A 14,955-nucleotide genomic window follows, 5' to 3' on the forward strand; every position below is an offset into this window, starting at 1 on the left:
CAGCCCGCCCCGGATCCGCCTCCCTCTCCTTCCTCCCGGAGGTTGAGACGAAGCGTGGGACACACCTGGGTCCCTCTCTGGTCACCCCGCTGAGGCTCCGGGGGCTGCTCCGGGAGCGGGATTTACAGGCCCGGAGAACGCCAATGGGAGATCCAAATGGTCGGGGACTCCGGCGCTTTAAGAGGCTTTTCTCTGGGAAACACCCGTCCCCTCCGTGCGCCTTATGAATGGAAATACTCCTCCCCCGGTCGAGCCCATTTTCCCATTTCACCAGGAGCCGCAGCCTGCTCTCTCCTTTCGGTCTCCCCGCCCACATCAACGCGGGCAGCTCCAGGAGGGGACGGACAGGAAGCCTTTGGCCGCCTATTAAATCCCACCCATTTCTCCGGGGGCGATTTCCTAACCTTCCGGGACCGAATTCTGCAATTTGATGTGCGTTTTGTCCGAATGGTAGCGACACGGGCCTAAGGGAGGGGGAAAGCGAGGGGGTGGGGGGTGGGGGGTATGCACTCTTTTCCTCGCAACATCGCTGGCGGAGCGAGGGAGCTCACACGACACAGATTTTGGGGCAAAGCCTTTCCAACTGGACAGCACCATGTCCACCAAAGCGGAGCAGTGTAAGTAGCAGCCGGCCCGGCATTCCGGCCCGGCCTCGGCTGGGAGCTATTGCAGCTGCGGCGTTTGCGGCTGCTGGGAGACCTTGGCATTGTGCTGGTGCGGGGGTGGGGGCTGAGGTTGGGGCGGGTGGGGGGTGGCGGGGAGAGAAGGTGGGGGAGGGTGGACGTTAATGGCAGCGCGGCGCTGTCCCCGGTGCTGAAAAATAATACGGTCTTCCTTGGGCTCCAGCGGGGATTTCTCAAGACTCAGAGACCCTGCGAAATGAAATTAAAATGGGGTCATTCTCGGGAAAAAGAGGCCTCGTATCTTTCAGATAAACATTTCAGTATCTCTTGTTGGAGTGGGGGAAGGGGGGCAGCGGCAAATCCGGGGCGGGGAACTGTCAGTTGCAACCAAAGCCTGCCTGGCCTTCTGAGCATGCCCAGTTCTTGGTGCTGGAGCCATAGGGGAGTTTGAGTCTGCAGTTTCCACTTCGGGTGGAAGAGGCAAGAAGGGAGAGAAGGGGGAGGGAGCAGGGAGCCAGGCAAAATTCTGGATTCAGTAAGAGGAAAATTAACTCACTAATGCCAACACCAATGCCAAAACCAACCACAACCATGCGGTGCTTACAAGAAAGTGAAAGGAGCTCTGGGAAAATGACCTAATTGATCTAATTATTGTTCCAAAGAGCAAGCTTCCTTTCTAGGGCAGCCCACACAAACTATAGCAAATAGCACCGGAGGATTTTGGTTGTCCCAGTAATGACTGACTGTGTGCGTGGTTGGAAGCAACCTGCTAACTCCTTGTGGATGGAGTAAGTTTCTAATATGGTTCCCATAGTCTGTCTTATTGCAGTGCGCACTAGTAGGCCTTCGGTGTGTACTTGGTAGGTTGATCAATGTGAAGCCTTTTTTCGAGTGCACTTGAGGGCTTGAGGGATTCAGGAGCTTAAACTTCAGATTGTAAATAAAAGATGTTTTTATTAAGCAGTGAGTTTGAATTTTTAACAATATACCAGAACTTATTCACCTAGATTGACTCCTTTCTTCTAAAGCAGTACACATTATATGGATAATGCTGTCACTACTTAAAAGTCTTTGTAATTCTTCTTTGGAATGGCTATTAAAGCCGGTTTTTGAGACACACAAAACAATAGTCTCATTATTTGAGGGCAATATCTTATATATGATAAAATGCAGTATGTCATTTATTCACCAGATAAATTAAATAATCTGAAGGCTCATAGAATTCTCAGATTGATGGTTCATTAGAAATTGTGCATGCCCACCTACCACCCAGTGCTTTTACTTCTTTATGTTTTTTTGGAATCTGGAAGATCTGAGTTTCAATCTTAGTTTTGCTACTGTTTGACCTTGGGCAAGATAATTGACCTCTCTGAACTTTATTTCCTCATCTGTAAACCTGGGCTAATCATGCTGATGGGGTTGTTGTGGGGAATGAGAGAATACATATAAAAGGTTTAGTAATGAGCCTAGCACATAGAATGTACTCAATAAATGATGGCTATGATAATGACAAGCATTGCCCACTTTTAAATAGTCCATCTCCTCTAAATAGTTAGGAAGCTCTCTTGTGATTTTTTTTGCGTGTTTCTGAAAGTTAAATCTACATTCAAAATTAAGTTTTGCTTTTACAGAGGTTTTTGAAAAAAATTGGGTGCATTCTGTTTTGAGGAATGGTAACATAGTTTGAGTTCATGTAGAACTTCCCACTTGAGAATATCACATCCTGATATTATAATAAAGCCAAGTGGTTTTATTATAGTATGGTTTTTAAAGGAAAAAACACCACCCGTCATTTGATTGTGTAGTTACATATTACGTAAGTAATTTCAGGCTAAAGCCAGTGAGTATTACTGTCCTCTTCCTGTGTTTTCTCTTCCTTGTTATATTTTGAAATGGACTGGATGCTTTGTCTTTTCTCTTTCCTGAGCAATGAATAAAATCTATCTATGGACTTGATTCTGTAGAGCAATTAGTGGACTTAAGTAGCTATTTTAGACGTGTCAGTGAAACAGATTTTTTTCATCTGTAGAGGATGAAAAGGACACCATATCTGGAGCTAGAACATGTGGACTTGAGCTTTGTATGTCCTTCTGATTAATTGTGAGACACGGGGCAATTAACTTAATAGTTTTGTGCCTCAGAGTTTCCATCTTTAAAGTAAGGAATTGTAGCAGGAGCTATCTTTGCTTTAGTCTTAAGGGTTTGGAGGGCAAAGGAGGTAAATGGGGGTAGGCTGTGGAAAGGTTAAGGATGCTATGGGTGTTTTTAGGTATCTGGATTTAGAATGAAGGTAATTAAGGAATCTCTTTTCTTTTTCTGTTAATATGCACTAACATGAGTGGATTGACATTTTAGTGTACGTTATGTACCTGAAAATAAAGCAAAAACACAATAGGCTGCATAGTTGATGTTCATGAAGGATAAATACTTTTTATAAAAAGAATGCAGATTGGCAGCATTTTATCCTTGGACTTGGTAGAAGTTTAGCTAGGTGTAAGGAGCAAGAGAAGGAAAGGCCAGGGAATTTTTTTTTTCTTCTACTGGGTGTGAAGACTACTGGATAAGGAGAGAATGGGAGAGCTCGTTTCTCCTCTGCATTCAGGAGTGTGCACACTACCGCTTTCCTAAGGACTGAGGAAGGAGAATTAGGCTTAATATAATGTCAAAATATTATTTCTATTACTCTTCTTCTTGGAGCTTCTTGATGTAGATGAACATTTCACTGGTTTGACAAGTAGACATAGTTTTGTTGGACCAGCAAGAGAAAGTACTTGCATTTCAACCCAAACCAGATTACTTGATTTACCTTTGAAATGTGATAATCACAGAGATATGAAAAATGATTTCTGTTTTATGTAGTGGCATTTTCTTTTGTGAGATAAGTAATAGTGATGAAGGAGAAGCTAGTGGCCGGGCGCAGTGGCTCACGCCTGTAATCCCAGCACTTTGGGAGGCAGAGGCAGGTGGATCACCTGAGGTCGGGAGTTCGAGACCAGCCTGACCAACATGGAGAAACCCCATCTCTACTAAAAATACAAAATTAGCCGGGCGTGGTGGTGCATGTCTGTAATCCCAGCTACTCAGGAGGCTGAGGCAGGAGAATCGCTTGAACCCGGGAGGCGGAGATTGCGATGAGTAGAGATTAGAGATTGTGCCATTGCACTCCAGCCTGGGCAACCAGAGCGAAACTCCGTCTCCAAAAAAAAAAAAAAAAAAAAAAAAAAAAAAAGCAGCAGCAGCAGCTAGTTTTTGGAGCCTTTAAAAAATATTCAGTCTGTTTCTTGTGCTATCTGCAGAGCCTCAAAACAGGAGGTGAAAGCTTCCTAGCACTTTCTCAGGTGATTGCAGAAGAGTTAAATTTTTTTTCTCCAAATGCTTCTTTTTCTTACAAAGTTCACTGTGGTGAAAATGTTTACATAGCTGATATAGAATTTGGAATTATAAAAATTAAATTTATTTGGAATTCTAAAGAGGAGTCCCACTCCCTCCACCCCAAACTTTTTCTGTCTTCTAAGAATCAAAATTGACCAGTTGGGATCACCTTGGGTATGCTCTTTCGAAAGAAGCTCTGCTTTTGATAACAGCAGACATTCAGAGTTGGGGTTCTAGAATCAGACTGCTGCCTGGGTTTGAATCCTGGCTTTGCTCCCTGTAAACTCTGTGACCTTAGATAAGTTAATGTCTCTAAGCCCTGACTACATCCTCTATAAAATGGGGATAGTTATAGTTGTTGTGAAGATTAAATGAGGTGATTCATGAACAGTGCTTAGCAGAGAATCCTGGCACATAATGAGGACTTAATAAATGTTAACAATTATTATCATAATCATCATCAAATGTAAAACCTTATGCTTGCTGCCAAAATGGAGATAATTGTGAAGTTTGGATCTAGCCTCCCAGTAACCAAAAATATTTTTGATTACATCAGAGATAAACAATTTTAAGAGTACAGCTGATTAGCACTATGACTTGAAGTTGAACTTGTCCCTCTCCCATGTGTATGTAAGGGCCATGCATGGGGAAATCAATGGATAGTTTTCTTTATTTTTTGCACATTATATGGTAATATCACTAAGATAGAAAAGTACTTCTCCTTTCAATAGCACTGCAGTTGTAGTCATTTAGAAATCTTTTCACAAGAATATTGCAAACTTCTTATAGAGGAAACTCTATTACACTTTTATTCATATTATGCAAAAATTAGAATGTGCCTATTATAACCATTTTTGTGGTTGCAAAAAGAAGAATAGCTTTTAGCTCTCGTCTTACATGACTCCTCTGTATCATTTGACACTAATTCCTGATTTAAACTCTCCTTTTCTTCTTTCTTTTCTGGCTGTTCCCACTCAGATTTTTTCTTAGGGCTGTCTTCTTCCTGCCTTTTAAAAATTAGCTTCGCACAGGATTCTGTCATTAGTCCTCTCTCTCAATCTTTTTTAAAATCCCACAGACTCTTGACCACATTTACTTGCATGGTATCATCTACGAGGATGCCTCCCACATACAATTTTCTAGTCCACAAATGTTTTTGGAACTACAGTCCTCCATCTCTACCCAAGCATCTTATACATACCACAAACCCAAATTCATTGTCCTTTGTTCCAAACTTGTACTTGTTTTTAGATCAGTCATTTTGGTAAATGACACTTCCTTGCTCATTTATCCAAGTCAAAAAATCAGTCTTCCTAAACTTTTTACTCTCTGCCATAACTATTCAACACATTCCCAAGCCTTGTTGATTCTAGCTCATCAACAATCTGCTTTACCTCTTTGATCCAGTTTACAATGAACTATTTTTTCAGTTCCTCCAATGCATCATGTTCTTTTTGCCTGAAATGCTTTCTTCCCCCTCATCGTCTTGACCTTCTAATGCCTACTTACTGCTCAATACTTAGCTTTGAAACCTTGCCTGATTGCCACTTTCTCCCTGTATGCCCTATTTGTGTGCTCATACTATATTTCAATTAGTTTTCTTGTTAGTTGCCTTAATTTACTTTGTGTGTAGATTGTATTATGTTCCTCTCTGTGTCTCTAGTGTGCAATACCTTGTCCAGTGCATAGTGTTTGCACAAAAATCATTTCTTCAAAAAGTAAAAATGACTGAGGGTGGATGAAATGTCTTTTATAAGGAGGGATTACATAACCAAGTGTTTGGATATCATTAATTTGAAGATTTTACATTTTTGTTAATATGAAGTTCTGCATTCTATGCAATGTGAACTTTGCACAAAATGCATGCTTTTCAAATGGATTTACAGGTAAATAAAACTACAGTTGTCAAAAGTACTTAAAATATATTTGCTAAATCAAATGTTACAGTATTTATATAACAAGTTACATGTTTCTTGAACATTCAGTGTGGTTTTGTTCTGTCCGATTAGCTAAATTTTCCTTTTACTATATTCAAAATTATAATTATGATTCTTAAAGTGGTAGGCAGTTTTAGCACACAGCCAACTGTTTTTTTTTTTTTTTTTTTTTAAGATAAAATGGCAATATATCTAAAGTCAGGGCCTCTTCAGACTTCAGTTTTACTTGGATCCTGTTCAAGTTTTATGTATTGATTACTGAACCGATAAATAAGCTTTAAGTTGGGATTCTTGTTTTGCAGTAATGTTATGTTGGAAATTCATATGCATTTGTTTCTTACATTTTGAAAATATATGGATAGCTCTGCGTAAATGAACATATATATTGGCTTAGAAATGAAATATTTCCTGTATCAAAAAGTGCATTAAGCAAAAAATATATTCTTATCAATACTCTTGCTTTCTGTAATGTGAAAAGCTCAACAATTTCATTTAGAACTTTTAGCTTCTTTCAGTCCATTTATTCTATTTGTGTCTTGTTTTTCTCTCCTTCTGGACTTTTCAAGACCAATGTTACCAACAGCATACAGCTTATCATGTGAGTCTCATTTAATATTTGATGTGGGACTAAAACTGGAGTGGTGTTCAGCATTTCAGGGTATCTTTCATTTTCATTGGTCTCAGGGACTTGGTCTTCCAATAGAATAAAATTAAAAGGATATGTGTGTGTGTATACGTATATATTTATGTATATATACATGCACAAATGCATGTGTATATACGTATACATTTATGTATATGTTGTTTTATTTTAAGAATAAATCAACTTGCCTCAGAAGTAGAAATAGATAATAACTCACAAACAGTTTAGCATGTCAGGATTATATGTGCTTGAATCTTAAGCTCTCCAGGAAAGACAGTTTAGATATTTATTGCTTGTGCCTACTATGTACTAGGCACTTTGGTATATATTGGCGTAATTCATTTTCATAACAGCTTTGAGAGATGTGTTATTATACTTTGGTTTTATTTCTTCAATGTTCCTCAAGTACCTTAATTCCTATTTCTTCTTTTTATTTTTTTATACAGAACTTTTCACAGATTTGTGAGTCATCCTTGCGCAGGGGTCGTGCGAGTCTTTTGCATATCATTCTAATATTTTCAGTGAGCACCTACCCTCTATCTGTGCAGCTGAAAGTCTTAGGGCTTTGTTTAACACTGTATTAGTTTCCTAGAGCTGCTGTAACGAATTAGCACAGACTAGGTGGTGTAAAACAACTGAAGATTATTTTCTTACAATTCTGGAAGCCAGAAGTCTGAAATCAAAGTGTTGGCAGGGCTGTGCTCTCTCTGCAGGCTTTAGGGAAGAATCTCCCTTCCTTGTGTCCTAGCTTCTGGGGGTTTCTGGCAATCTTTGGCATTCCTTGGTTGTAGCAGCATCACGTCAATCTCTGCCTCCATCTTTACACAGCCTGTGTCTCTGTATCCAAACCTCTCTCTCCTTCCTCTTATAAACACACGTCATTTGATTTAGAGCCCACCTTAATCCAGTAGGACCTTATCTTAACTTGATTATATCTGCAAAGACCCTATTTCCAAATGAGGTCACATTCACAGTATCAGGATTAAGACTTGAACATACTTTTGGGGGATACGATTCAAACCACTACAAACCTGATTACATTTTGTCTTATTAATGTTATTTCATTGTTATGTCTGATTCTATAATCCAACATATTAGCCATTCTTCCATTGGTTTTGTATCAACTACCAAAACAATATGCATTCCTATATGAAGTATCCAAAATAAAAATGCTGACAAAAAGAAAGAAGCACAAAAGCCCTGTGAGCGTCATGCTATTAAATAACTTTTTTCAAGTTAGCTTTGAGCCTCTAATCAGTATATTTTAAATATGACAGTTTTACTAGATACAAATCTATCCTATCATGGTACCACTCAATCTATATATTTCATCAACTTGTCTATTCACTTAATTCAACCAATATTTATTGGGTGTCTACAATGTATCAGGCACTGTGCTAGGCTCTAGAGGAGTTTACAGTTGATTCTCCAAGTGCATCCTACTTTGCTGAGATGTATATACTTTCTACAACTTTTCTTTGGTGCCCTGTCTAGATCCCTAAAAAAATAGGAAGTTGAAATGAACTTGGGATGACTTATTCACAGGGAGCCAACAATTGCTCCTGTGGTCATTACTACTCTTTATTTTAACTGGAGGCTAAAATTTTTGTGGAGAATTTTCTAAGAATCTCCACTCTCCCATTCAACATTGTTCTTAAAAAATAATATTTTAAGCAGGTTTCACTGGCTTTCTTTTTCGTTCTTTTTTTTTTCACATAACCCTCATTGCGTTAGATCTTTTTCATTCTTCCAAAATAATTTTACAAACAAGTTGAATAACTCCAGGAAAAAGCCTGATAGTATTTTTGTGAGTATCACATTACTTTTATAGAATAACTTACTTTAGGAAGAATTGACATCTTTCTGATATTGAATGTTACTCTTTCTAAGAACATGGTATGTCTTTCCATTTGTTCAAGTCTGTGCCTTTCTTGGGGTGCTTTTTTCTCATATAGATTTTGGAATTTCTTATAGAGCTCTTGCTTAGTATTTTCTTTCATCATTTTTTTTGCCATCATAATTGAGATGTGTCATTTCTTCTATTTTAAAATTTTGAATACATGAAAGCTATTGAGTTTTTGTATGCGGATTTTATAACTTTATTTTACTAAATTATTTTCTTTTTGTTGTCATTTTTCCATCTATTCTTTTGGGTTTTCAAGATATACAATTGTATGCTCTGCAAATAGAAAATAGTTTTGTCCTTTCTTTTCTACTCAATTTTTATGCCTCTAATTGCTTTCTTGTTTTCTGATTGCATTGGTCAGTATCTCCAATACAGTGTGAAATGTAGCAGAGAGAGTGGGTGTTCTTGGCTTGTGTTTTACTTTAGTAGGAAAATCTCTTGTATTTCTCTTTTAAGTAAGATATTCTTTTTGGCTGAGGTAATATACGAGACAGTATCTGTCAATTCTCGTTTTGTTAAGTTTTTTTTTTTTTAACCAAAATGGGTGTTGAGTCAAGTTTATTTTCTGCATCTATGGAGACCATATTGCTTCCTCTCTTAACTTTATTAATATGCTTGGTTGAATTTCATCATATTTTAAGAATTTTTGCATTGATAAGTTAGATTGTTTCATAGGTGTTTTTCTGGGGGTTAGAGTGGGAAGTAATTTTATTCAGGACCTGGGAACAATGTGATACTCACTACATAAAGTGAGCCTGGAAATTTTGCTTCCTTTCTAAACTTTGGAATAATATAATAGCATTGGTGTTATCTGATCTTTCAAAGTTTTTTAGAGTTCCCCTGTAAAACAATCTGGCCTGTGCTTTTTTTGTAGTGGAACTCTTTAACTTCTTTCTCTATTTGTTCTATGACACTTGTTCTGTTTAGACTTTCTGTTTCTACTGGGGTCAATTTTGGTAAGTTTTATTTCTCTAAAAAATTATGCATTTCATCTAAGTTTTCAAATTTGTTTGCATAGAATTATGCAAATGACTATCTTAGAAATTTTAAAAATTCCTCTGTTTTGATGTTTATTTTCTGCTTGTCATTTCTAATGCATACAGTCGGCCCTCTGTATCTGGTGGTTTTTGCATCCATGGATTCAACCAACAATAGATCAAAAATATTTGGGAAAAAAACAATAAAAAATAGTACAATAAAAAAATACAGTAGGGTATGACAGCTATTCCTATAGCATGACATTTTATTCGGTATTATAAAACAGAGATGATTTAAAGTATGCAGGAGGATGTGCATAGGTAATATGCAAATACCATATAATTTTATAAAAAGGACTTGAACATCCAAGGATTTTGGTACCTGCAGGAGGTTAGGGGTGGGGGTGGGTCCAGGAACCAATCCCTGGTGTATACTGAGGGATGACTGTATTTAATGTTGTGTATTTGTGCTGTCTCCCCTGCCCCCTTTAAAAAATTGGGTTAGCAGTTTGTCTATTTTGTTGATTTCTTTTTCAAGAAACCAGTTATTTTTATTTATTTATTACTTCTAGTTTTTGGCATTTCTAAATTAATTTCAGTTTTTATTATTAATTTCTGATTATTTTTTCCTTGATTTCTTTGTTTTATTTTGTATTCCTCTAGCTTTTTAGTTGGCTGTTAATTTTTTTTAAAAAAATTTTTATTGATAATAGGCATTTCATGCAATATATTTTTCTTTGACACTTCCTTTAGTTGTAGCCTACAGATTCTGGTAATGTCAGGCTTTATTATAACTATTTTCAAGAAATTCTGCAATTGAATTTTGTGTATTTGCCTTTGACCTAAGAGTGGTTTAAAAGTGCATAAATTTCCATGTGGAAGGGCATTTTTGTTTTTCTGTTGTGTTGTTGATTTCTAATTTTATTGCCTTATGGTCTGAGGATACTATTTACATTATTTCTATTCTTTAGCACATTGAGGTTTTTGCTGTGTCATAAGATTTAGTCAGTTTTTGTGAATACCACATATGTACTTAAAAAGAAGTTGTAATCTCTATTATTATTGATACAATAATATGAGTTTGATGTATATCTATAAGATCTACCTTGTAATGTTGTTTAGGTCTTTTATAACTTTTATTAATTTTTAGTCCACTTGATCTTGGATTGTGAGAGGTATGTTAAAGTCTCCTATTATTAGTATGTTTCTGTCTATTTCTCCTTGCATCTTCCGTAGGTTGCTGCTTAATCGAAGTTATTACTGTGTTACTGGGTGCATAAATACTAATAACTAATATCTTCATTGTGAATTGTAGCCTTAAACATTATAAAGGGCACTTCTTTATCTATTTTAATGCTTTTTGGTCTGAATTCCACCTTGTCAGATATTAAGATTATGACCCCGTTTTCTTTTTATTTGTGTTTGCCTGATATATCTTTTGCCATCCTTTTATTTTTAACTCTTTCGAATCTTTTTGTTTTAGGTGTGTCTCTTGTATTCTGCATAGTGTTGGATTTTGCTTTGTTAGCCAATCTGAAAATCCTTTTCTTTTAATAGGTGAGTTAAGCCCTTTTACATCTATTGATATGATTAATATGTTTGGCCTCAGTTCTATCATATTATTTTATTTTTATGTATTTTATATCTAAACTCTTTCATTATGCAATGGGTTTTATTTGCTCATTTTTTTCTGTTGGTTAACTTTATACTAAGACTTCTACATAATACTGCTAGTCCACTTGTTTTTGGACTAACTAGTTCCCTACATTGAATAATATTGCAATTAGCTTGTAACCTCTTCTGTCTCCCCTCCTTCTAACCCAGTATCTGATATACAATAGTGTCATTTTGTTTACAATTAATACCCATTAGACAATCATATCCATATGCCCTCCATGCCTCCTGATTTTTGATAATTGTATTATAGCTACTATATTTTCTTTCTTATAATCATGGTTTAGCTTTGTTTCACAGATAAATTTATATTTAATACTCATCACTCATTCTTATACTGCTGTCTTTCAGTCTTTTTGGTTGTCTTAATCTCCATTTCTAATAGATCCTTTAGGAAAGGCTTACAGAATCAATTATTGCCTGAGTTTTGGCAAGTTTATGATAGTTTGCAACTTTGTACTTGGAGGTCAGCTTGGGTGGACATAACATCTTTGACTTATATTTCGCCAACTTGAGTATTTTAAATTTGTCACATCATTTTTTTTGGCATTAGGGATTGGCGAGAAGTCCAGTGACAATCTTGTTTTCTTAGTGGCTTAGTCTTTTTTTAAATCTCCTTTTAAGTAGCCTTAACTATAATATGATTCATTGTTGGGTCATGCTGAAATGATTGCAGTATGTCCTTTCAATAAGTTCAAGATTTTTTTTTAATTTTAGGAAATACAGTTTCTGGAGATATAGTTTTAATACTTGTTTTGTTCCATTGTTTGGGATTTTCCCTTGCGATCCCTATCATACATATGTTGGGTGTTTTTTGCCTGTCTTCTGTAGGATCATTTTCTACTGTATGTTTTAAAAATCTCTTCCTTTATTTCTTTTAGAGTTTTTTTAGAATTACCCACATAATATACCTTTATTAGTCTACATGTGAACTAGCCTATTCTTGGTGATTCTGCATATATATAGAACTATATATTTATTTAGCCCTTATTTTGAAATGTTAAATATAAATAAAAAGTCAATAACATTCAGTTGAATATTATCTTATTTTGCATAAATTCAACTTATTCATTATAAGTAAGTACAAGCATTTGACTACTATCACCATGTCTTCTAATGTAGACATGCCCAAATACATACATATTAAGATACGTGTCATTTTTGTCCTCTTTTTGTTTACGTGGAAATAGTGACAAATAATAAAATTCACCAATTTGCAAAGCACAGATTGATGAATTTTGCTAAGAATATACAGTCATGTAACCACTACCACAATAAAGATAAAGACCCATATCCTGGCCGGACATGGTTCCTTATGCCTGTAATCTCAGCACTTTGGGAGGCCAAGGTGGGTGGATCACTTTAGGTCAGGAGTTTGAAACCAGCCTGGCCAACATGGCAAAACCCTATATCTCCTAAAAATACAAAAATTAGCAGGGCATAGTGGTGCATGCCTGTAATCCCAGCACTTTAGGAGGCTGAGGTGGGCATATCGCTTTAGGTCAGGAGTCTGAGACCAGCCTGGCCAACATGGCAAAACCCTGTCTCTACTAAAAATATAAAAATTAGCCAGGCGTGGTAGTGCACGCCTGTAGTCCCAGCTACTCGGGAGGTTGAGGCAGGAGAATCGCTTGAGCCCAGGAAGCCGAGGTTGCAGGAAGCTGAGATTGTGCCACTGCACTCCAGCCTGGGCAACAGAGAGGGACTCAGTCTCTAAATAAATAAATAAATAAATAAATAAATAACCTTATCCTTATCTTAGAAAGATTCCTTTTGTCCTTTGCTCTTGATCCCTTCCTTCAACTCCCAGTTCCAGGAAGACATTGCTTTTCTTTTTATTATTAGTGTTGCCTTTTATAGAATTTCATGTAAATGGAATCATTCAGTGCATAGTCTTTTCTGTCTGACTCTTTTTTTTTTTTTTTTCTCAAGACGGACTCTTGCTCTGTCGCCCAGGCTGGAGTGCAATGGCACAATCTTGGCTCACTGCAACCTCCGCCTCTTGGGTTCAAGCGATTCTCCTGCCTCAGCCTCCCGAGTAGTTGGGATTACAGGTGCACACCACCATGCCCGGCTAATTTTTTGTATTTTTAGTAGAGACAGGGTTTCACCACGTTGGGCAGGCTGGTCTCAAACTCCTGACCTCGTGATCCACCTGCCTCGGCCTCCCAAAGTGTTGGGATTACAGGCGTGAGCCACGGCACCTGGCTTCTGTCTAACTTCTTTTATTTATCATAATGTTTTGGAGAGTCACTCATGTTGTTGGGTTAATTAATATTTTGTTTGTTTTTATTGCTCTATATAGTCCATGGCATGTGTATATTACAATTTGTTTATCCATTCACCCGTTGATAGAAATTTGGGTTGTTTCCAGTTTTGGGCCATTATGAATATTTGCATACCTGGTTTCATGTGGACATATGTTTTTATTTCTCTAGGTCGAATACCTAGGAATGGAATTGCTTGGTAGTATGGTTAATGAATGTTTACTGTTATAAGGTATTCCTATGCTATTTTGCAAAGTGACTGTAAGGTTTTATGTTCCCACCAGCAATGTAGGAGAGAGTTTCAGTTGATCTGCATCTTCATCAACACTTGGTATTCACAGTCTATTTAACTTTAGTCTTTCTAGTTGGTGTGCAGTGGTATCTTGTGGTTTTAATTAGCATTTCTCTGAGGATTAGTGATGTTGAACATCTTTTTATGTGCCAATTGACTATTTGTATATCTTCTTTTGGGAAATTTCTGTTCCAATCTTTGGTCTATTTTTATTGGATTTTTTTGGTCTTTTGATTGAGTTTTAAGGGTTCTTTATATATTCTGAATACAAGTTCATTGCTTTGAAACATTTTGCTTCCAATCTGTGGCTTACCTTTGTGTTTTCTTAACAATGACTTTTGAGAAGCAAGACTTTTAAATTATACAGCCCATTTTCAATTTTTTTTCTTTTATCATTTGCACTTTTGGTATCTTGTTTAAGGAATCTTTGCCTAAACCAATGTCACAAAGATTTTCTTCAGTATTTTCTTCTAGAAGTTCAATGGTTTTATCTCAAACATTTAGGTTTATAAACATTTTTGAGTTAATTTTTATGTATAATGTGAGGTAAAGTTTGAGGTTCATTATTTCCATGTACAATATCCAGTTGTTTCTTATCTCTATTGGATTATCCTGGTACCTTTGTTGATAGTCAATCACTCATGTATGTGTGGGTCTATCTCTGGACTCTATTTTGTTTCTTCATCTATTCTTATGTCAATGGCATATGATCTTTAGTACTATCAGTCTTCCAACTTTGTTCTTATTTTTTGAAATTGTTTCAACTATTTACTATTGCTTTCTATGTAAATTTTAAAATCAACTTGTAATTTACTTCAAAGGAGGCTTATTTGGATTTTGGTCTATAGATCCATTTGGAGAGGATTACTTTCTTAACAATCCTTGGAATGACACATATCTAAACTTATTTATGTCTTGTTTAATTCTTTTGCAATATTTGGTAGTTGTCACATCTTTCATTAAATTTATTCCTAAGTATTTTTGTGAGTGGATTTGTTTTTCAAGTTTTATTTCCTAATTATTTGCTGTTAGTATAGATAAATACAATAGCTTTGTTGTGTTGGTCTTATATCCTGTACCCCTGCCACACTCACGTATTTGGTGAGTAGTTTAAAAAAAGAAAAAAATATATGTATAATTTAAGGTTTTCAGTATGCATTGTTATGCCATTTGTGAATAAAGATAATTTTACATCTGCCTTTCCAATCTGAATGCCTTTTATTTCTTTTTATTGCCTCCTGCACTGGCTAGGACCTTCAGAACA

At 36.5% G+C, this 14,955-nt stretch overlaps 1 protein-coding gene across 6 annotated transcripts in view; it reads left to right on the top strand.

The window, feature by feature from the left end:
• The first annotated feature begins 277 nt into the window (after positions 1–277).
• UNC79 (unc-79 homolog, NALCN channel complex subunit) overlaps positions 278–14,955 on the top strand; it is a 280,888-nt gene continuing 266,210 nt past the window's right edge. For 2 of the 6 annotated variants that reach the window (XM_054530441.2, XM_024231534.3), the window contains exon 1: positions 505–617. In XM_054530441.2, the coding sequence (XP_054386416.2) occupies positions 596–617 (22 nt within the window). In that variant the 5' untranslated portion in view covers positions 505–595. Of the gene's footprint in view, positions 618–14,955 lie in introns of all 6 variants that reach the window. The other 4 variants (XM_054530434.2, XM_054530443.2, XM_054530438.2 and 1 more) reach the window with 3 other exon arrangements.

The sequence above is a fragment of the Pongo abelii genome, chromosome 15, assembly GCF_028885655.2.
Source record: "Pongo abelii isolate AG06213 chromosome 15, NHGRI_mPonAbe1-v2.0_pri, whole genome shotgun sequence".
Taxonomy (NCBI): domain Eukaryota; kingdom Metazoa; phylum Chordata; class Mammalia; order Primates; family Hominidae; genus Pongo; species Pongo abelii.